We start from the raw sequence: 23,360 nt of genomic DNA on the forward strand, positions 1-23,360 counted from the left end.
TGACCATTTGAGGCAAAATAGTACATTGTGTATTCAGGGCAGTAAAAAAGGATTTACGAACATAATTAATTCATGAAGGCGAGGGCTTAATTAACGCATTCACTGCCACCGACGCATATATGCGTTCACCGTCATACAAGTTTGTTCCTAGGCCACGCCCCCTGGCAGTGAATGCGTTAACAGGAGTTCGTAATTCTTGGCATACACAATCCCACTTGTGAGTAGAAGGCACAGATGCATCTGACATTCAGTCACGATAGAAAATTGTGTAAACTTATTTTAAACTGCGAATAAATTAAATATTTTCAATTCAAACATACACGAAAAATAATTTAAAAGTAAAACTCATTTACAGTTCCTTGCGTAAATTGAGTAGGTAGATGATATGCCCATGGGAATAATGAACGGGCATAATATAGCTCATTCCAACTCAGAATGCTGGCATACAACAACACCGTTTACGAGCAAGTGTGATGAAAATATAAATTCCGAAAATGCCGTACGTTTTCGTAACTCAGAAAAAGATTTTTAAGAATTGCGCTTATTATGTACAGAATACCAAATTTTATCAAGATTTGACGAAAAAAAAAAACGACAACATAATAAAAATCGGTTAACTCGGGCATTATATTGCAGAAAATCAACACTAAGGGCCACTTGCCCCACTAACCCGGGGTTACCGGGTAGCCCCATTGTACGGGTAACCACGGTAACTCCAGGTGTGACCGGGTGCAAGTGGCGCTCGTCCACTTAAAGGTACATCAGCGAGTCCAGCCTACCTGTCGGGCGTGCACTAGTCCGGGCATTATAAGTTGAAGCCGCGCAGGTTGCGCAGTCGGCGCTCGATGTCGGCCACGTCCTCCTCGGGCTCGCGCGCGCCGCGCGGCCAGCCGGCGGGCGGCGCGGGCGCGGGCGCGGCCGCCGAGCGGCGCCGCTCGCCGCCCGGCGCCATCTGGAACCCGCCCGGGCTGTCCGTGCTAGTGATGAAATAGTACATTACGATACAAGTGCGAAAAATAGGAAATTCGAAACGAGTGGCGATAAATTAAAACACGACCGAAGGGAGTGTTTTAAATCGACACGAGTTGCGAATTACCTATTCGCACATGTATCGTACAACGTTTTACAGTACATATGGCCCTTTAAATGTTCGACACAGTAACGTAATATGCTACTTCTCGCACTAGTGCTATAAAGTAGCCCCATATGTACTGTAAACGACGTTTTGTAATACAGTTGCGAAAAAATAAGAAAAACAACAAATCTTTATGCATGTTCTATAAGAAAGAAACAATTGTAAATATAAAATATTATAGGTACTATTATTACCTATGTATAGTTATTTACGATTATTTGTGTATCCAATATCGAATGTTGCCTTTGGAAACTTAAAACATTCTTGCAGTAAGAAAAAACGCCTCTGCTTTGACAGGCGTTTCGGCAGCTATTCCGTTCCATTCGGACAACTTATTAAGAACGGTTTTTCAATATTCAATATTAAAAAATAAACGTGCTATAATGATGAAGAGGTAAGTAATAAAATATGCTTATATTTATTATTTTTACATCAACAGTAGGTTTTTATGTTGATTACGACTTTTAAAGGAAACTAACATTAACACTCATCAATAAGTAGTCATGAATTGGAACAAGTGGAAAAGTAAAAAGCACTAGTTCGCGAAATACAAATATTCCCATATTTTTCCGGTTTTTTCATCGCTACTCCGTGCTGGCGGGAAAACTGTGCTTTAAGGTGGTTCGATTTTCATACAAAAACCAATCGCTATTTATTAATTAATTACACAATATTATTACATAAATAGTTGCGCATCTATCTACTTTCGAATATTCATTTGCGCTAAATTAATAGAAAAACTTTGTTTCATACAGAAATCATGCAATAATCAACGTTATATTTTTATAAATTTTACTCATGTGTGTGTGACAAATGTCGTGTACAAATACATTGCGGCGTTGCCACCCCGCCTCGGACGGCCATCGGCGCGACGTTGCGATGTTTGACGCGTTTTTAGCTGACTCTGTCGACACTGACACTCAGTGTGACCAGGCGTACGATAATTGTCGTACATGTACGATAATTTGGGCCCCGGTATGACGTAATGTTCCAAAGAGCATTATCGTACACTAAAGTACTATAATTTCAGCCCTTGGATGATGCCACCTTAAAAGTCTAGTAATTTGAAGCAAAATATGACACTTTCTCTCAGAAATAGGCTAAAATTACTATCTTTTGGGTGTTCGGCTCCTTGGTGTAAGTTTAAAATGTCACAATTTCCTGTATACCGTTTGAGTCTATCCCAAAAATACACAAATATAAACAGATTTTTTGCGCAATTTAGACGAAAATTTTCTTTTTTTTATTATTAATTGGAAATTTAAGCTTATTTTGCTAGACATTTTTAGGGGCTGCCTTTTTGATTGGCGTACGATATTTTTTTCAACGGTACAATAATATTGACACTCAAGTACGATAATTCTCTTCCGCTCACCTGGCAACACTGCTGAAACTTGACAGGACCTGGGGGCTACCGCGAAAACCTAAATTCGCAAATTGCGGGGATCTTTCTCTTTTACTCTCACTAAGACGTAATTAGAGTGACAGAGAAAAATGCCCGAAATTGACGAATTTCGATTTTCCCGGTAGCCGCGCTGGTGCTTGAGGTACTTGATAGGAAACAACGCTGCCGCATGTTCTGAATTGTGATTTTATGTGTTTTTGGATTGAAAATGATAGCAACGTCTAAATCAAGTTACAAAAATCATCGATATTCTGGTCCGCGAAAAACCAGGAAAAGTGTAACTGTAATTGGAGTCTACAAAAATGACCTAGAAACTAGTTCACTTTTATAAAACTCAATTTTGCCCGAGATTGTACTTAGGCGAATACCTAAGGGAGCTAAGTGTATTGATCTTGAATAATTAGTTGGCTAATACATATATGACTCCAACATGATATGGACATTTACATCATAACTATTATACCTAGTTGGTTACTAAGTTCTGTTACTCGATTTCTTTCTTTCTTCCTAGCGTTGTCCCAGTATATTGCCACGGCTCAATGGAGCTTGGGGTCCGCTTTGACAACTAATCCCAAGATTTGGCGTAGGCACTAGTTTTTACAAAAGCCACTGCCATCTGACCTTCTAACCCAGAGGGTAAAACTAAGCCTTGTTGGGATTAGTCCAGTTTCCTCACGATGTTTTCCTTCACTGAAAAGCGACTGGTAAATATCAAATGATATCTGTTCTGAAGTTCTGTTACTCGATTTGCAACCTCTTTATTTCCGTTAAAACAAATGCTACCGAAACAATAAAAAATTACATAATGTGGTGGATTTGTGAGCTATAATTATATACCGCACATAACGCTTATCTCGTCGTATCTATAATGAATTGGAGCCTAAAAGAGAATCGTATTCCAATTTTTTGAAACGCTTGTATTACTTTCTATATTAATTAAAAGTTGCCTTAAAATTCAGGTTTTATACTAAAAACGGCTTTAAATATGTTAAATTAACAAAATATATTTTGACAGATGCTTTCGCGCCCAAAACGCTCTTTGAAAATTGTGTGACGTCACAGTTTATGGTTTGACACATAACTACATACACACGTAGAAGATACGAACTGTCAACTGATATTTGTCATTTGTTGTTAATCGCCTAACTGTCAACAGTGTCAATTCGAGAGTTGTGACGTCATCAGAATCTTCAATGACGTTTCGAGTTTGGTCACGTGACGTGTGCTAAAAGATATTTTAAATTCAATATTTACAAATATATGGTCATTACAGGTCCCCTAAAAGTAGTTTAACATGTTCTTATAATCCAAAAGAATTTATTGGGATACAATTATGCCCTAAGATTTGTAGATGGAAACAACCCTATTGCGTTGCATAAATGTGGGCACCCGCCAAACATGATTTTGGGTGTGTCATACTCAGGGCTAACACAGATTCATTTCTGTGAAAAAGGTGTGAAAACCGGAAACTGGAAACCGTTCTCGAACCAATAGTGAAGCCCTTAAGCCACACCCTATTTCAAAACCAGCCATGGATCTTTGAACAGGACTCAGCTCCTGCACATAAGGCAAAAACAACTCAAGCCTGGTTTCGAAGGAACAAAATTGACTTTATTGCCCACGAAGACTGGCCGTCCTCCAGCCCGGACCTTAACCCCCTGGATTATGCCATATAGCAGGTTATTGAGGAGAAAGCCTGTGCTAAACCCCACACAAATCTTAACTCCCTCAAGCGGGCCATAGTTAAGACAGTGACGGAATTAGACATGACAATCGTGCGTGCCGCTATTGATGACTGGCCTCGTCGTTTGAGGGCCTGTGTCAAAGCGAGAGGAGGCGATTTTGAATGATATTGTCATATGTAATTCCTGATTTTGTGTACTTCATTTTAATATATACTTTTTTAAACTTTCGTTGGTATATTTTATGTAGATAAAGATTATTCCTTCTTCCTCGCGTTGTCCCGACATTTTGCCACGGCTCATGGGAGCCTGGGGTCCGCTTGACAACTAATCCCAAGATTTGGCGTAGGCACTAATTTTTACGAAAGCGACTGCCATCTGCCCTTCCAACCCAGAGGGTAAACTAGGCCTTGTTGGGTTTAGTAGATAAAGATTATTGCAGTAACAGAATTTAATAACCAACTAGGTAGAAAACAATGCAATACATAAACACATAAATTGGATATGATGTGATCCGTTGAATGAAATTGACAATAAATAAAATAAATAAATAATTTTCTGTCTCTAGGCATTGTGTGAAACTTCTAGTTGTGTCAAAATATCGGGAAATCAATAATATAAACAAACATGGTAAATAAGTATCTCATTTCTTTTTATAATGGTTATAAATAGAAGGCCATGCAATTTTGTAACTCACTGTAATTTAATTAAATGTGTCGTAAAAAATAGTACCTACTTTTTTAAAGGCTGGGCAGTAAGGGATCGCTTAGAACAAAACAGCGTTTTTTTTTTGAAAAAAATACCGGAAAATCTGACTTACAAATTTGGACTTTCTTAGGTTCATTCTACTTAGAATCTTCTCCACCCTAGCATTAAAAAAAGATATCCTAAAATATCCATACCATTACGTCACATTTTAGTGTGAAAGAAATTTCAATGTAAAACTAAAATTTCAATACAAATTTTCGGGTTTTTTTAGCACGAGGATTGATTATGCTAGTGATTCTAAGTTGGAAGAACCCAAAAATATCATGATGTGTGAGAGTCAGATTTTTAATATTTTTATGGAAAACGCTCATATTTCTCATAAAATAATTTATTAATAATAGGTACTTGATAATACTGATAACAAAAATAATTTTAATGAGTCTCGAACCCACATCCTCTTGCATGTATTTCCACGTACATACCGCAACGCTATTGAAGCCTACTCACGCTGTGCCAAATTGTCTACTACAAGGATCCGAGTACGACTGTTTGAATGTGTGAGTGATACTTAGAAATAGAGTCAAGAAACATTCTGTCGACATTAAGGGGTAGTTTTTGTACAATGAAGTGTTCAATGTTTGTTGTAATAGTTCAATATTTATTTAAAGAGTGCGCTAAACATAATTTACAGTATAGAAATACCAAGACTACTCCACAAAAAAATTAAAACTCAAAATTTGCAATTGTGGCGCCATCTAGTGAGGTTTAAGCTTTGGGTAACCTAGTCGAACCACCTTAATACTACATTGTGATACAATTGTGCTACGTTTGTTATTAAGGAAGTTTTCAGAAAACAGTGTACCTTGTTTAATTTTTTTTTTTTTTTTTATATATTACGTCGGTGGCAAACAAGCATACGGCCTGCCTGATGGTAAGCAGTATCCGTAGCCTATGTACGCCTGCAACTCCAGAGGAGTTACATGCGCGTTGCCGACCCTAACCCCCTCCCACCCTCGTTGAGCTCTGGCAACCTTACTCACCGGCAGGAACACAACACTATGAGTAGGGTCTAGTGTTATTTGGCTGCGATTTTCTGTAAGGTGGAGGTACTTCCCCAGTTGGGCTCTGCTCTAGATCTGGAATGACATCCGCTGTGCTGTGCCCTACCACACAGAGCGAGATGACATTCACAATGCCCATACCTCTCTTGTGGACGTAGTTTAAGGACATACCCGGGTCCAAAATTAGCTTAAGTTGTTAAGAACAAATTAGCTTAAGTTGTTAAGAACAAATTAGCTTAAGTTGTTAAGAACAGTTAATCACTGTCAGTTCTGTAACGACAATTAAGCATGAAATCTTCATGAGAATCAACTTTTTACATTGTAATATCGCTTATGAAATAAACACCAAAACCAAAACCAATTTTTTATTGAAACTTAATGCCTAATTGTCGTTACAAAACGGACAGTGATTGACTTTTCTTAACAATTTACCATAATTGGACTCACTATTTTCTGAAAACACCCTTAAACAAGAGGCTATATGGTGCGCAATATGAAAGCAAATTTGTGTGTATTTCACGCGACGTTTTTCAACACACGAAAAAAAAGAAAGATTCATATGAATCAAGTTACGTTACCAACTTACCATGGATCTAACTAGGTTTCCATCATCCACTAATTTCCTAGTATTTACGCGCGACACACACATTGGCCGTTATCTCTATGGCCTCATCCACGAATCTGCCATCAGTCGGATTGAGACGTTAGTGCAGTAAATTGTTCGAAGAAAAAAATTAATAGCCAACATGCGTGGTCCAACGTTCCAAAAAATTAGACAAAATTAGAAAATTGAGACATTGGCGCCGCCACGGTACTGTTTATTTGAATAGTATGATCTATCTGTATTCTACACGACTCAACGAATCTACGCGTCTTAAATACATTGCTTTACTTCGTGTACACAAATATTAACTAGACAAAACGAAAAGACAATGAACGCTTAGTAATAATATCTTATAATACTATTATAATGTTTGTAATTGAATCAAAAACTTCCTTACCTAGTCTACTGTGTACGGTCACGTCTAAAAATATCGATACGAAAAAAGAGCCAAAATATGTATACACGACTTTATTGTCCATATATTAAGGTAGTGTATATATTTTTGGCACATTTTTCTTATCGATATTTTCAGACGTGACTATACTAGAGTCGAAAGAGTTATTAAGAGTATTGCTGTTGATTGCAAATGGCCGCCATTTTGGATTCCAAAATCTCGAAAACTGTAGCTTTAAAAACCTCGAAATCGACTACCATGACTACTATTGGCAAAAATTGCACGGCCACCATTTTAGGTTTAAGATCATTTATTCTCATAAGAATTTACAATTCACTTATCGAGATAAATACAAAACAGTATATTAAATTTTGTTCAGAGCGCTCATTTTGGATTCCAAAATAGATATTCTCGAAAACTGCAGCCCTAAAAACCTCGAAATCGACTACCATGATGACTGAAAATGTCGTATTTCACAAACGTGTCTGGCGGATAGATCTCCCAATTTGTTGGGATTTAGAATTTATTTAATTCAAGGACACTTACCTAGTGTACTGTGTACTAGAGCCGAAAGAGTTATTAAGGTTATTACTGTTGTCATCTCTACTGTTGTAGAGCCATACTCCGGAGTGGGGCTTGTGGTCCCGGACTTGAAAGTCTGAGCTGTATAGTTTTGCGGGCAAAGTGAAGTCTATGTTGAAAGGTTGACCTGGAAATATTAGTGTAATTAGCATGTCATTTACTTAAGCTTATTACCCCATTAGTGGCCGTTGCAGCTGATGAAACACGGCGTTTCGTGAACCAAAGATTCTTATTCCTTTGGCGGGATTGGTCCTCCTTTATATTTAGGGGTGCCCCCCCCCCCCCTAAATATAAAGGGAGGTCTTGATATTTACATAATTTAAGCTCCTAGGCCAAGTTTGGTATCGTTTTTGGATAAACCGGGGATGCCGAATCATTTATGATATCACGCTGACACCATTCCGAAGTAATAATATAAATAAAATAACATACATTTTAAATAAATTCCTCTTCACACTTAAACCGCTGAACCGATTGAGTTGAAATTTGGTATAGAGATGGTTTGAGTCCCGCTAAAGGACATAGGATAGTTTTTATCCCAAAAATCATCCCTTGAGGGTGTGAAAAGGGGAGTGGAAAATTTGTATGAGAAACCAATAACCGCTGAACCGATTCAGATAAAATTTTGTATTGTATTTGTCTACATTGATTTAGTTGACAATCAAAAAATGTGACTTAAAACCTAAACTTAAACAGTTACTATTGTTATTAACCTCAGTCGTCACTGAAGATGTAGACTATGGAATGATTCAGCAGAAACTGCGTCGCCAAAAAGTAAACTAGTCTGTAAGGTATGTATCGAAGGGTTCAGTTGCCTGAAAATAAATGATATTTGATTTGATTCTAGGCCTGAGCACTTTAGGCCTTGGTCACTTTTTTTTTATACTACGTCGGTTGTAAACAAGCATACGGCCCGCCTGATAGTAAACAGTCTCCGTAGCCTATGTACGCCTGCAACTCCAGAGGAATTACACGCGCGTTGCCGACCTTAACACTCCGCACCCTCGTTGAGCCCTGGCAATCTTACTCACCGGCAGGAACACAACACTATGAGTAGGGTCTAGTCTTATATGGCTGCTGTTTTCTGTAAAGTGGAGGTACTTCCCCAGTTGGGCTCTGCTCTAGATCTGGAATCACATCCGCTGTGCTGTGCCTGTAGCTCTCATTTGGACGTAGTTTAAAGACATACCTGGGTCCAGGGTATTTTAAATAATCTTATATAACATTTTTCAGTTTATAAAGAGAGCTATTCATGGAAATATCAGATAAATACTCACCGGGGTGTAATCTGTCATCCAATCGTAGTCCGTCATAACTGCGGTCTGGGTTGTTGTTCCAAGTGGTGTCCGGAGGGAGGCATTCGGTGCTGGGTAGGTTCCAGCTCTGAGATGGCTTCCGAAAGCCTTTGGGTTCAGGTTAATGTCAGATAGATACTCACCGGGGTGTAATCTGTCATCCAATCGTAGTTCGTCGTAACTGCGGTCTGGGTTGTTGTTCCAAGTGGTGTCAGGACGGAGGCACTCAGTGCTGGGTGGGTACCAGCTTTGAGATGGCTTCGGCGAAGCTTTGCGTTCGGGTTTCGCTACGGAGTAAAAAACATGATTTTTTTAGTTTTTGCTAAGATGTAACAGAGATTGGGCACTTCTTATTTACAATTTGTAGCTCATCTAAACTTTCAAACATTATTATTTACTTTCAAAAATAAGTACAGTTGCAATGCAATAGGCTAGATGACAACTTTTTATTAATGGTATCAATCGTTCAGGTTCGTTTTTAGAATCAAATGTCTATATGGGACCCATCGCATTAAAGCAATATAAAAATCAGAAATGATAGTGACAGTCTGACAGTCGTACTTCACTCGCGAAACGCTCCCAACAAAACGATAAGCAAACGTGACGTCACGGTCACCGGCCATCTTGAAGTATGAAAAACATTAAAATTACGATTTTGTCGGTGAAATATTGCGTTTATGTATATATTTGTAATACAATATTTTTTCCCTTGCGCCCTTGGTGCCCTTTCTTTATTCCTTCTTGGAAATAAAAAAAAAAACCTTTAATTTTGAAACTTTCAGGTCCGATAGATTTTTTTATCGTTTCCATATATTACTTTAATAACCACATTATTGCGATAAATTGCTCAATTGCTATCTATTTTACTAGATTTTGTTATATAATTCAACATGTGTCATCATCCCCATTGCCTGACCTGGTGTTTGTTTGCCATTGCTCAAGGTGCACAGCTCAGATAAGATAATCTTTATTGGTAGCGTGCTGGTACAAATCAAAAAACAATTTTGTACACTTATTTCGTACGAAATATTAGTAATGTCAGTTATCCTTAATAAAATAAAATAAAAATGTTATATAGTCAGTGGCAATTCCATCATTTCGTTAAAAGTATAAAAGTTTTTTGTCAGTAGCCACGATTCCAAATTTGTTTTAAAAGATTGGTGAGATGTTGCATCTCTTATATATTCAGGGCGGGCGTTACCTGCGGGCGCCGCTCCCCCGCCCTCGGCCACCGGCACCGGCACCCTGCTCCGCGGCGCCCGGGGGGACGCGTCCTCGACGCTCAGCTCGTTCAGCTCCGCGATCACGCGCTCTTCGCCGTCGAACACGAAATCGGGTTCGGGACTCTTTTTGGCCTGCGGCGTTTTCGGGACGGGGACTGCGGATTAAAATATTTGAGATTACAATAATATGCTGTTATACAGTTAACTCCAAGACTCAAATCGTCAGTTGACAAGCAAAACTCACTAATTACCACCACAGGTTCATATCCCTAATAAACCTTATTACTACTAAAATAAGGTTTTGTTTTTGTTATAATTTTTTGTCATTTGTGAGTTTTGCCTGTCACCTGACGAAATATAAGCACTGAAAGAAAATATTTTTCATCACACTTGCTCGTAAACTGTGTTATTGTATGCCAGCATACTGAGATTGAGTGACTTATATTATACCAGCGGACGTAATAGATTTTTTTAAATCTCATAATGGGCATATTAGGCATAATGTTTTTTTCAAATAGGTATAAATGAGGAGGAACAACATAATATATACAAAGCAGGATTGTGAATGTAAGCCAGGGGGCGTGGCAGGGCCGCACAAGACTGCGTTGTATCGCTCCATTGTAAAGTAAGTTATAAGTTGGAAGCATAAAGTAGTGAATGGAACCGACCTTCTCTCCTCTCGCCGCCGCCAGGGGGCGCTGCAGGGCCGGAAAAGAGTTCCTTAAGCTCTAGCTCTAATTCTGCCGCATCCACCCTGCTAGGGCCTTCTCCACTTCGTTGTGTTGTAAAGTAAGTTATAAGTAGAGAATGGAACCGACCTTCTTTCCTCTCGCCACCGCCAGGGGGCGCTGCAGGTCCAGACAAGATTTCCTTAAGCTCCTGTTCTAGTTTTGCAACATCCACGTCTTCTGCGGAGCCCGCTAGGGTCCTCTACACTTCGTTGTATCGCTCCATTGTAAAGTAAGTTACAAATTGAAGCATAAAGTATTGAATGGAACCGACCTTCTCTCCTCTCGCCGCCGCCAGGGGGCGCTGCAGGGCCAGACAAGAGTTCCTTAAACTCTTGCTCTAGTTCCGCAGCATCCACATCTTCTGTAGAACCTGCTAGGGCCTTCTCCATATCGTTGTGTTGTAAAGTAAGTTATAAGTAGAGAATGGAACCGACCTTCTTTCCTCTCGCCACCGCCAGAGGGCGCTGCAGGTACAGACAAGATTTCCTTAAGCTCCTGTTCTAGTTTTGCAGCATCCACGTTTTCTACGGAGCCTGCTAGGGCCTTCTCCACTTCGTTGAATCGCTCCATTGTAGAGTAAGTTACTAGTTGAAGCATAAAGTAGTGAATGGAACCGACCTTCTCTCCTCTCGCCGCCGCCAGGGGGCGCTGCAGGGCCGGACAAGAGTTCCTTGAGCTCTTGCTCTAGTTCCGCAGCATCCACGTCTTCTGCGGAGCCTGCTAGGGCCTTCTCCACTTCATTGTATTGCTCCATGACCTGGCAAAGTTAATACAACATGTATACAATCAAATTATGAGCTTAGGGTCTATGAACACTGCGACTTTTAAACGCGCCGTTTATATCGAATATCGATACATAGGCGATTCGCACCCAAGTCAGACGCAGCTTGCACACAAACACCCGGCCCGCCTGATGGTAAGCATGCGCGTTGCCGAACCTGACCCCCCCACCCCTCGTTGAGCTCCGGCAACCTTACTCACCGGCAGGAAAACAACACTATGAGCAGGGTCTAGCTAGTGTTCTTTGGCTGCGGTTTTCTGTAAGGTACAGGTACTTCCCCAGTTGAGCTCTGCTCTAGATCTACTTTGTAGAATATTGGTCAGTTCATATTACCTCCTTAAGATCGTCCATAGTATCGTGCACGGCGTCCTCATCGAGGCCTCCCTCTCTCAAGCCGCGCTTCAGTGCCTGCGATGTCACCCTATAAATAAATAAAAATTATCAATAAATATTTGGGGATAATCTTTAGCCCCAAACTAAGCAAAGCTTGTACTATGGGTACTAGGCGACGATGTACATACGTATATAGGGACCGTGCGCGATGGAGGGTCTGCCATCTTGTGGCCTGAATCGGAACCATAAACATGTACATTTACACGGCACGTGTTTTCTTGTGCATAGTAGGTTCTGCCATCTTGTGGGCTACATCGGAACAATAAACATCACATTTACGCCTCGCGCCAAAAATCTGACGGCTCCTGTGCTGCCTCCTACAGTTCATGCACGCTCCCTATAGATAAATACATACTTATACTATACACAGAAAACATACATGACTCAGGAACAAGTTTGTGTTTGTTTGTTTGTTCATCACACAAATAAATGCCTTTAGAGTCGTACCAAGATAAGTTAGCAGTGATTTTCCCAGCCAATGCAAGTGTTATAAACGTCAATCATCTATGAAATTATACTCTTCTTCCTCGCGTCGGCATTTTTCCAGAGCTCATGGGAGCCTGGGGTCCGCTTAGCAACTAATCCCGAGAATTCGCGTAGGCACTAGTTTATACGAAAGCGACTGCCATCTGACCTTCCAAGCCAGAGGGTAAACTAGGCCTTGTTGGGATTATTCCGGTTTCCTCGCGATGTTTTCCATCACCGAAAACCGACTAGTAAATGTCAAATGAGTCTCGACTATCAAATTCAAAGGCTACTAACTTGTAGGTGTCCACGATGGCGCTGGTGGTGTCCGCCTCCCGCATCTGCTGCAACAACTGCTTCACATTCTGCAGCGCGCCGTCGGTGTGCTCGATGCGTTGTTGCAGTTTGTACTAACTTGTAGGTGTCCACGATGGCGCTGGTGGTGTCCACCTCCCGCATCTGCTGCAACAGCTGCTTCACATTCTGCAGCGCGCCGTCGGTGTGCTCGATGCGTTGTTGCAGTTTGTACTAACTTGTAGGTGTCCACGATGGCGCTGGTGGTGTCCACCTCCCGCATCTGCTGCAACAGCTGCTTCACATTCTGCAGCGCGCCGTCGGTGTGCTCGATGCGTTGTTGCAGTTTGTACTAACTTGTAGGTGTCCACGATGGCGCTGGTGGTGTCCACCTCCCGCATCTGCTGCAACAGCTGCTTCACATTCTGCAGCGCGCCGTCGGTGTGCTCGATGCGTTGTTGCAGTTTGTACTAACTTGTAGGTGTCCACGATGGCGCTGGTGGTGTCCACCTCCCGCATCTGCTGCAACAGCTGCTTCACATTCTGCAGCGCGCCGTCGGTGTGCTCGATGCGTTGTTGCAGTTTGTACTAACTTGTAGGTGTCCACGATGGCGCTGGTGGTGTCCACCTCCCGCATCTGCTGCAACAGCTGCTTCACATTCTGCAGCGCGCCGTCGGTGTGCTCGATGCGTTGTTGCAGTTTGTACTAACTTGTAGGTGTCCACGATGGCGCTGGTGGTGTCCACCTCCCGCATCTGCTGCAACAGCTGCTTCACATTCTGCAGCGCGCCGTCGGTGTGCTCGATGCGTTGTTGCAGTTTGTACTAACTTGTAGGTGTCCACGATGGCGCTGGTGGTGTCCACCTCCCGCATCTGCTGCAACAGCTGCTTCACATTCTGCAGCGCGCCGTCGGTGTGCTCGATGCGTTGTTGCAGTTTGTACTAACTTGTAGGTGTCCACGATGGCGCTGGTGGTGTCCACCTCCCGCATCTGCTGCAACAGCTGCTTCACATTCTGCAGCGCGCCGTCGGTGTGCTCGATGCGTTGTTGCAGTTTGTACTAACTTGTAGGTGTCCACGATGGCGCTGGTGGTGTCCACCTCCCGCATCTGCTGCAACAGCTGCTTCACATTCTGCAGCGCGCCGTCGGTGTGCTCGATGCGTTGTTGCAGTTTGTACTAACTTGTAGGTGTCCACGATGGCGCTGGTGGTGTCCACCTCCCGCATCTGCTGCAACAGCTGCTTCACATTCTGCAGCGCGCCGTCGGTGTGCTCGATGCGTTGTTGCAGTTTGTACTAACTTGTAGGTGTCCACGATGGCGCTGGTGGTGTCCACCTCCCGCATCTGCTGCAACAGCTGCTTCACATTCTGCAGCGCGCCGTCGGTGTGCTCGATGCGTTGTTGCAGTTTGTACTAACTTGTAGGTGTCCACGATGGCGCTGGTGGTGTCCACCTCCCGCATCTGCTGCAACAGCTGCTTCACATTCTGCAGCGCGCCGTCGGTGTGCTCGATGCGTTGTTGCAGTTTGTACTAACTTGTAGGTGTCCACGATGGCGCTGGTGGTGTCCACCTCCCGCATCTGCTGCAACAGCTGCTTCACATTCTGCAGCGCGCCGTCGGTGTGCTCGATGCGTTGTTGCAGTTTGTACTAACTTGTAGGTGTCCACGATGGAGCTGGTGGTGTCCACCTCCCGCATCTGCTGCAACAGCTGCTTCACATTCTGCAGCGCGCCGTCGGTGTGCTCGATGCGTTGTTGCAGTTTGTACTAACTTGTAGGTGTCCACGATGGCGCTGGTGGTGTCCACCTCCCGCATCTGCTGCAACAGCTGCTTCACATTCTGCAGCGCGCCGTCGGTGTGCTCGATGCGTTGTTGCAGTTTGTACTAACTTGTAGGTGTCCACGATGGAGCTGGTGGTGTCCACCTCCCGCATCTGCTGCAACAACTGCTTCACATTCTGCAGCGCGCCGTCGGTGTGCTCGATGCGTTGTTGCAGTTTGTACTAACTTGTAGGTGTCCACGATGGCGCTGGTGGTGTCCACCTCCCGCATCTGCTGCAACAGCTGCTTCACATTCTGCAGCGCGCCGTCGGTGTGCTCGATGCGTTGTTGCAGTTTGTACTAACTTGTAGGTGTCCACGATGGCGCTGGTGGTGTCCACCTCCCGCATCTGCTGCAACAGCTGCTTCACATTCTGCAGCGCGCCGTCGGTGTGCTCGATGCGTTGTTGCAGTTTGTGCTTGCGGCGGAGGTGGTTTTTAGCCTGTTAAACAAAAAATTCCTTTAACAGAATTAAGATTAACATTTATATTAGATTAATATGATAAATCCACACACACATATTTTTATTGTGAAAGACAATATGAAATAGAGGTGGATTGTCAAAGTAAAATTTGTAGCCACAGTTAAATATCAAAAAGCGGCGCCATCTACTCGAGCTTAGGCTGAAGGTTACGGCGCCATCGTTCAAAAAAGATGCTGCCATACCTTCACCTTTGCTCGGTAAGATGGCGCCACTCTTGATATTAAATAAATTTAACACATATCAGTGAAAGAATAAGGATCAAAGTCAAATGCCGTTCTAGTTTTAATCATGTAGCAATGGCAGTAAATTTACTGTGGCTACAAAGTCTTTGACAATCCACTTCTTTTTCAAATACGCTTTGATAGTAGCCACGAAAGGCCATAAATCCTCGAGCACAATGTCTTTTTACTTCTGTTTCTTTATCTCACTTGGCAATCCACCTCTATTTCAAATTATCTTTGGTGTTGTACACACACATTTAAAGTTCTCTATCGTCGCCATTACACATGATTTAAAAGGAGCTCGACTCAGCATGCCGGCCTCGACCTCCAGCCGCGCCTCGGCCGCTACCAAGCGCACCAGAGCCTTGTCGGTCTCTGGTACTGGCATGGCTTTCCAACTGCTATCTTGTTGCTCGGTGATATGGCTCAATTTTGATTGGAAGTAACATAATCTACAAGACTTACGGAGAATCTGTTGCCCACATCAACTACAAAGCTGCCCTGAGGCCTATTTCTCGAAAGGTATTAGACTAATATTACTAGTCCACGAACTGTCAAGTCGTATGGTTTACCATCGAAACACACTAATAATATAAGAGTTATTAGACTAATACCGTTCGAGACTTGGGCCTTCTTGGGACTTCTCTATCGTCGCCATTACACATGATTTAAAAGGAGCTCGACTCAGCATGCCGGCCTCGGCTGCTATCAAGCGCACCAGGGCCTCGTCCGCCTGTTACTGGCGTCGGTTTTTCAACTGATATCATGTTGCTCGGTGATATACTTCAATTTTGATTGGAAGTATCAATCAATCATCATTTATTGCACCATGGTAAAAATCAAGAGTTGTTACAGCATATACAAGTATCTCATGGACCCTAAAAGGGTATAACAAACCTTTCCTTAAACTAAGATATATAAACTAATTACATATGTCATGCAATAAAGCACATAAGGTAGCATCGTATTCAATGACATAACTAAATAAAACTAAGTATGTAACTAAATCCACAAGACTTACAGCGAGTCTGTTGCCCAACTGCAAAGCTGCCCTGGCCTCGCCTTCGGCGGCGGCGGCGTCTCGACTCAGCTTGCCGGCCTCGGCCTCCAGCCGCGCCTCGGCCGCCACCAAGCGCACCAGGGCCTCGTCCGTCTCCGTTACTGGCGTCGCTTTCTTGTTCGGCTCAGCTGCAAAAAATATTCATAAACGTCATAAATTCTGCTTATTTTGCGTGGTGGTTTGTCAGCACTACTCTTGCCAACCCAACTCTACCAAGAAGCCTAGCAGACCCTTGATGTTGCCGAGGACTTCTGGGAGAGACCTCGGTCAGACCGGTCGAAAAAACGAAACGGAAGAAAAAAAACGAAGTATAGTACCAGAAATCTAAGGCAACCAGGTAATTGATCAGCGATAAGCTTAACCAAGACTCACGGGATATATTTACATGGCGACCAACGTTCAGTCCACATCCGTCTCTTGCACGGTGCGGACGCTTTGTCCTCTCTCTAACCCTTTTCCAGACCGCAATCAACAAGGTTTTCCCAAAAAATCCAAATATATTCCAATTAATTCAGCTTTGACGATTCATTTGAAGACAAGTTACATTTCCCGAAAGTGCAATCTAATTTGGACCTTACATCGGAATTATAAACTTGAAATTACATTGGCGCGTAAAGTGTATTCATCCTTACTTGTCCTATCACGTAAACAAACACTTCTCGAAGACATTATAACACTTTTTTCTGGAATTACACGTTAATCACTAAAAATTCTATTTCTAATAAGATTTCCATCAATAATCGCAGTAACGAACCATTCAGCTGACATTACGGTGTCTAGATTGTCTATTATGAATCGTATTACAGGAACGTCACATTTGTTTATATTATTATGAATACACTTTATGTGGTCGAGAAATCGTACTATGCCTGGAAAAGGGTTAAATTGGTGCTTATCAACAATTACTCAGCTTCAGCAGTGGCGGATCGTTCAAAGAACTCGATTCCCACCGGCTTGTCTAATTTCAGCCCGTTGAGTACTTTCACGATCGGTTTATAGACAAAAAATTAGCTCCGGGTTGCCTACGAATATTTGTGACGCGCCGCCACTGTCAGCTTGTCATGTCTAAGCACACATGGTGTAAATATACTACTTCTCCGCGACACAATAATAATTAACGAGACAACAAAAAACAAAACGTGCTGCAATTCTTATCTCTGCTTATCTGGTTAATGAAAATAGTTATTGAATAATCCGGGTTATTCCCAGTTGTTACCACAAACATTTTGTTAAGAGTTCAATCTTACGTATCTAATTTTTTTTATAATAATATAAGTGTTTTCAATTTCAATCTTAATAATGTACAGTAGCAAAAATGGTTTTGGTGTTTCTTTTTATTTCTGTTTTTTTTTTTTCTGTTCTGTTGGCGCATGTGCCGCCACTATCATAGTTTTTAAGTCAGGTCCCCACTTAAAACCAGCGACATGGATTGCCGCGGCATTATGCCATCCTATTTTAGTGTCCAATGTTTTTTTCTCTGTATGTTCTCCTTTTTCCAAATGTATGTGTTGTGGCGTTAAATAAATGTATTTTCTTTCTTTCTTTCTTTGAATACTAAATATCTGGGAGACCGAGCTTTGCTCGGAAAACATATAAAAACTCAATAATGCGCGTTTCACATGTTTTCTCTTTCTGTTTTATACGTTTTGTCTCCCAGATATTTAGTATTGAACTCCAACTAGGGCTAGATCGATTTTTCGCTCCTGAAAACCCCCATATAGCAAATTTCATCGAAAAACTAAAAAAGTTAAGGAGAAATTAATAATACTCTAAGTCAGGGGTTCCCAAAGTGTGCGCCGCGGCGCCCTGGTGCGACGTAGAAAGTAAAGAGGGGCGCCGTGAGTTCTATCATTATCCGAAACCACAAATATTCGCGGGTACCTATTTGAGCGCTCGCATCGGTAAATAATATAGCGTCGTATCACTCTTTTTCGACCGTGATTTTAAATTTACAAGGGCGCCGTTGCAAAATACTAAACTTATAACTGCGCCGCATGTTGAAAAAGATTGGGAACCCCTGCTCTAAGTACTAACTATTATAATGTTTTTATTAGTATAAAGTCGAACAAAATTTTGATAATATCTAGTGGTAAAAAAAATCGGGTTGCCGGGAGTGCCGGCAGAAGTGAAAACTTGAATATTAACGTTGTGCATTTTTGATATTTTGAAGAAATTGAGTAGCAGTACGTAGGTATCTACGTAAATAAATTTGAGTGTGGAAAATATTTTGAAATGCGAATTTTAGTGTTAATATATAACATATACAGAGTAATTCATGAGACGTGAGCAGGACTACAGCCTACACAATCAGTAAATGTTAATGAATCGTTCACTATCATATTAAGTAAAACAATCACGCTTCTTTTTTGTTATTTAACTTTTTGGTAAGGAAAAATATGAGTATCTACGATCACGGACACCCAAGAACACAAAGATACAATACAACACAATTAACAAAGATTAAACCTCTTTAACCGTTATAACAGCACTTTGATTATGAAGAAAATAAAATGTCACACTTGAATGAGATACGATTTTTCAAATGTAACCAGGCTTCGATGACATTCAATTTGCACGTCACCATGATGTCACGTGTCCGTCTTACGAATTTTCAATCTGTCGGACACGTGATCCCTCATAAAAAGTGCACAGCGCCGCTAAAGAAGTTTTCACTTCAAAAAATGCCAACTGTACCCAGTGGTTACAGCTGAAAATGTTTTTTCCCAGTTGTTACCACTAAAACGACTTGGTGGTATCAGCAGGGAATAACCCAAAAATGCGCACGCCGCCGCCGGCATGTAAGCATATCTAGTCATTCAGGTGCAAATATTTATATATGTAGTTCGTGTCATCCACGATGACGCGCAGATTTGTCATATCTAACCTTTAATAACATGACATTACGGCAGTGTTGTCACATACAATTTTGCCGAAGTGGTAGAACAGGGTGCAAAAATAGGTAGAAATGGGTGGTTTTAAAATGGAAAACAGGTAGATGTAACACTCAATAGCAAGTACATTTTTATGATTTAAAATGTGTAATAAAAATTTTCAAATTATTTATTAGTCATTAATATTGTGATGTTAGTACTCCTGTTTATTAAAGAAATCGAAACAAAAATGAGGATCTCCATTGTTTGTAGGTAATGAATCTGCTTGTATAATCTGTTTCTTTGGCAAGTTTTCATGACATCGAATCTAAATTCGGTAGAAATTAAGTACCTAATGTTCCGTCACATGTATTGAGAATTACTTACAATTGTACCATTTTGAAAAATAAGTAGATTTCAGGCCGAGGGAGGTAGATAGGTAGAACACAGGCAAAATAGGTAGATCTACCCAAAAGTTGGTAGATGTGACAACACTGCATTACGGGTAAAGGCAGGCGTCTTCGTGAATGACAAGACCTATACCCACCGACCTTCTTTTGTCACTGTCATTTGCAAACTTAAAGGTCCAAGGCACTTGGCTAGCTTGTCCTGAGAAATGAGGCAAAAGTCGGTTGAGGGTTTTCGGTTTCGATTTTCATAGTTTGTACGCAATATCGCGTCCATGGGACTTAAAGGTAACTTTTCAGTCGTGTCCGCGGGACTCGAAAGGACCATGGGCAACTTTGTATGGAGCCTGGGCCAAAAACCAAAAGAAATTAGTTAGGTCATTAGATTGGTATTTATTTGGCGGCACCAGAGCAACATCTCGAAGGTGTCTCTTCCCTGGTGCTAGTGGTGCTAGCTTGCAGCAGCAGCTTGCAGCTTGCAGCTCTTCATGTGGTTCCTATGGTATTACTCACCCAGCTTGATGACTTCATCTTTCTTGACAGCGGCACCCTGGGACACTAGGTACCCGAGCAGCATCTCAAAAGTGTCTCTTCCCTGCTGCCAGTTGCAGATTTTCATCAGCTCATCTACGGTTCCTATCCGCTCTGCATCATTGGGAAAGTTCTCTAAAAGTTCTGTTGCTTGCTCCTGAGTAAAAATATAAATAATACTAGTATGTTTAAGTGTTTAAAGCATAATCACAGGGGGTTGTTCATGCAACCATTGTTGGTTGCCTGGGAACCTCATACTTTAGTGACCATAGCAATGTATTGAGCCATGAGGTTGCATGTTGTCGTTATGCTGCTCTATCCTTATATCCTGATTTTGTACTAAAATAGTAGATTGAATGAACTCTATGGACCAGTTTTGATAATCAACTGTTAATAGGCGGATCCACACAGAACGAGTCGCCTCGCGAAGCAGCTCGGTCTGTGGCGACGTGCCTCGCCCGAGGCATTACGGCCGCGAGTGCGTATGCTTCGCCCGAGGCATGTCTACACGGAGCGAGCTGCTTTGCGCGGCAATTTCCTAGCGAGGCGGCTCGTTCTGTGTGGACCCGCCTATTTTAGTATTTGGGATATAACAAAAGGATTAATAAAGATATTAAAGTGGTTCAAATTACTGTACCCATACCTTCACAGCACTTTCACATACAAATCTCTGTGTGGAATCAATGCTGGCCTTTGGTAGCCCATCACTGTCAATAGCCTGCCGGGCCGGCAGAAGTGAGCTGACAGCCGTCAGGGCCAGAGCTGCCGGCTTGAATGCCAAGCGAGCACCCCAGCGCACCCAACCTTCTGGCCCGTTGTGCAGGATCTGTTGGTACTTTGTTAGGGGTGCTAGCTCGCCATTGCTGAAATGGTATACAAAAGTTATAGTTAAGTGAATTGACATCATCACTGTGTGGTGGGACCCCTCTTCTCTTTTACAATAAACATTTAAAAAAAAAAAACAACTGAATAGGCGGGTCCATTCAGAGCGAGCAGCGTCGCAAGGAAATTTCCTCATATAAGGCTATTTTTATGTTAAGTTAATTTATATTTTATTTTAGATTGTTTGTGCTGTAACTTAAGTAGCATTTTAAGGACCTGAAATAAAAGAATCCAATTGCTCTAACTACATTGGCAATGAGGTAACCACACTGAACAATAGTGTTGGTTAAGACTCAAGTTTTTCAAGTCCTCTGCTTTTAAACCCAGATGTTCACAATCCTACTAGTATGTACAAATTGACTCCAATGAAATTAAAATCATTATTAAATGGAACAGAGTTGCTTTTGCTTTGTTTTGTCAACTTTAAAATAATAAGATTAAATTCTATTTTCTAATACCATTGATTCATTCACATTTGTCTGCTAATTTTTTTGGTATGGTAAGACTTGATTGTGTTTTTAGACTCATATTATTAAGTTGAAACTCAAGTTCTTTTCAACTATTTAGAGAGCCGAATCATTCATAGAGAATTTAGTCCTTTTCAGAGAACTCTACAAAAAAATTCAAAATACATTGTCTTAATGTATTATAAATGTAATAATAATAATAATCCTTGGTTAGGAACAACACTATGCAATAACGCTTATTTCTTTACTGCTAATAGTGTTTAGGGAAACCTAAAAAATTGTTGACAGTCTTTATTTGGAGGCTCAACTTCTTTTGAGTTGTGGTTCTGTCAGAACTTAAAAGAGTCAGCAGTTTTTTAGTGCAGACTTGTAAAAACAAATCAAGTGCTTCAAATTTGGACTGAAAAGTGTCAAATTCCTACTAACACCCCAGAGCAAGCCCATCCAAAGCAAATACACACTACATCTGGGCCCACATATAATAATTGACATAAACAAAACCTAAAATGTAGTCATCCTTACTTGTCCTATCATGTAATCAAACACTTCTGGAAGACATTATCACACTTTTCTCTGGAATTACACAATAACCATCACATAAAATTAACCAAATAACCGCAGAAAAATATGAATTCGAATAATATTTCCATCAATAATAGCAGCAACTAATGGATCATCTGACATTATGATGTCTAGATTGTCTATGAATCGTATTGTTGGAACGTTACGTTTGTTTACAGACACATAAGGATAAATACATTCTACTTTGCCTACCTTGTTTCTAGGAATTTTAATTATCATACTTTTGAACAAAACATTGTCTAAAATTTTAATTACCCTCTATACCCAGGTACTATGTTACATAACATATATGATACATAGTACCAATGGAACTATTTTTTACATATACACAGTCAAAAAAATCATTTATTGACTCTAATACAAGTTAAGGCCAAGTCAAGATATAGTTTATAATAGATTGCCTATTTTAATTTAACCATAATAGCGAAACATAATAGTACAAGGAATGCTATATTTAAAACCATTCTCTATTGCATTTTCTGCAAATGCAAATATTTGGTTATTATGATGAGTATTTGTGCTGTACACTGAGATTCATAATAATTCATTAAAAATCTAATTAATATAAATTAATGAAAATCACCACATATCCAGAAGCAATCAATGAAGATTAATGTGGTATATTGTTTTTATAAATTATTATTAAACAAAGCAAGTAAACCCGTTTTTCTTAATTCATAATGCGAATAAGCGATGACGCAATCGCACATTGTGTTAAGACATAAAACAGATGCTCGGACTAAGAGAAAACCTTACCGGAACATTTCTTCCACCACAATGTCAAGGCAAGCGGGCGTCCGACCCTTCCTCATAAAGGCGCATTTCAAATCTGCCGCAGACACCACTGGGTCCTTTTTCCAGCGGCAATACTGCCTCAGCAGATCAGACCAGAACTTCATCTTCATATCCCAAGACTCAGGGTTTGCAGTTTTCAAACGAAAAGGTGCAAAAAGTGCATTCATGCGCACATCGTCAGACCAGCATTGAGGAAGCTTGTCCTCAGTGATACAGGTGTCTGGTAAACCCATTGTGGGTTTTAATCAACACTCACTGTTTAAATGTGCACAGTTTTCTATAAATATCGCTGATTTAAAACAAAGACAGTTCACAAAGAGACGTCAAAATAAAAATACACACAGCACGGGAACGACAATCCGCCATGCTTTTTCAAATTTACCACAGGCTATACAGTTATGATATAATGTCAGCTGTATTTTTTAATGGTTGTACTGGATTGTACGCAACTTTTTATTACTTGCTGTACACATTTACAGCACATTT

General features: G+C 41.1%; 1 protein-coding gene across 1 annotated transcript; it reads right to left on the reverse strand.

Moving 5' to 3' along the window:
• Window positions 1-207: 207 nt before the first annotated feature.
• On the reverse strand, window positions 208-23,255 carry LOC133531356 (charged multivesicular body protein 7). The gene is made up of 11 exons (XM_061869517.1): window positions 22,836-23,255; window positions 20,792-21,011; window positions 20,131-20,305; window positions 16,302-16,468; window positions 14,881-15,017; window positions 11,935-12,022; window positions 11,439-11,577; window positions 10,059-10,244; window positions 9,010-9,153; window positions 7,536-7,698; window positions 208-977 (listed from the first exon to the last, which is right to left on the reverse strand). The coding sequence occupies exons 1-11, from the start codon at window positions 23,105-23,107 to the stop codon at window positions 806-808; spliced, it is 1,863 nt and encodes a 620-aa protein (XP_061725501.1). The 5' UTR covers window positions 23,108-23,255; the 3' UTR covers window positions 208-805.
• Window positions 23,256-23,360: the final 105 nt, after the last annotated feature.

The sequence above is a fragment of the Cydia pomonella genome, chromosome 25 (genome assembly GCF_033807575.1).
Source record: "Cydia pomonella isolate Wapato2018A chromosome 25, ilCydPomo1, whole genome shotgun sequence".
NCBI lineage: Eukaryota > Metazoa > Arthropoda > Insecta > Lepidoptera > Tortricidae > Cydia > Cydia pomonella.

Bases quoted from the DNA above. Each gene is read 5' to 3' on its own strand.
- LOC133531356 (XM_061869517.1), bottom strand. From the start codon at position 23,107: ATGGGTTTACCAGACACCTGTATCACTGAGGACAAGCTTCCTCAATGC. The intron at 20,306-20,791 runs GTATGGGTACAG...ATTTTTACTCAG, and splicing joins TATGTGAAAGTGCTGTGAAG to GAGCAAGCAACAGAACTTTT. The intron at 12,023-14,880 runs GTTAGTACAAAC...ATTTATTTATAG, and splicing joins GCCATCGTGGACACCTACAA to GGTGACATCGCAGGCACTGA.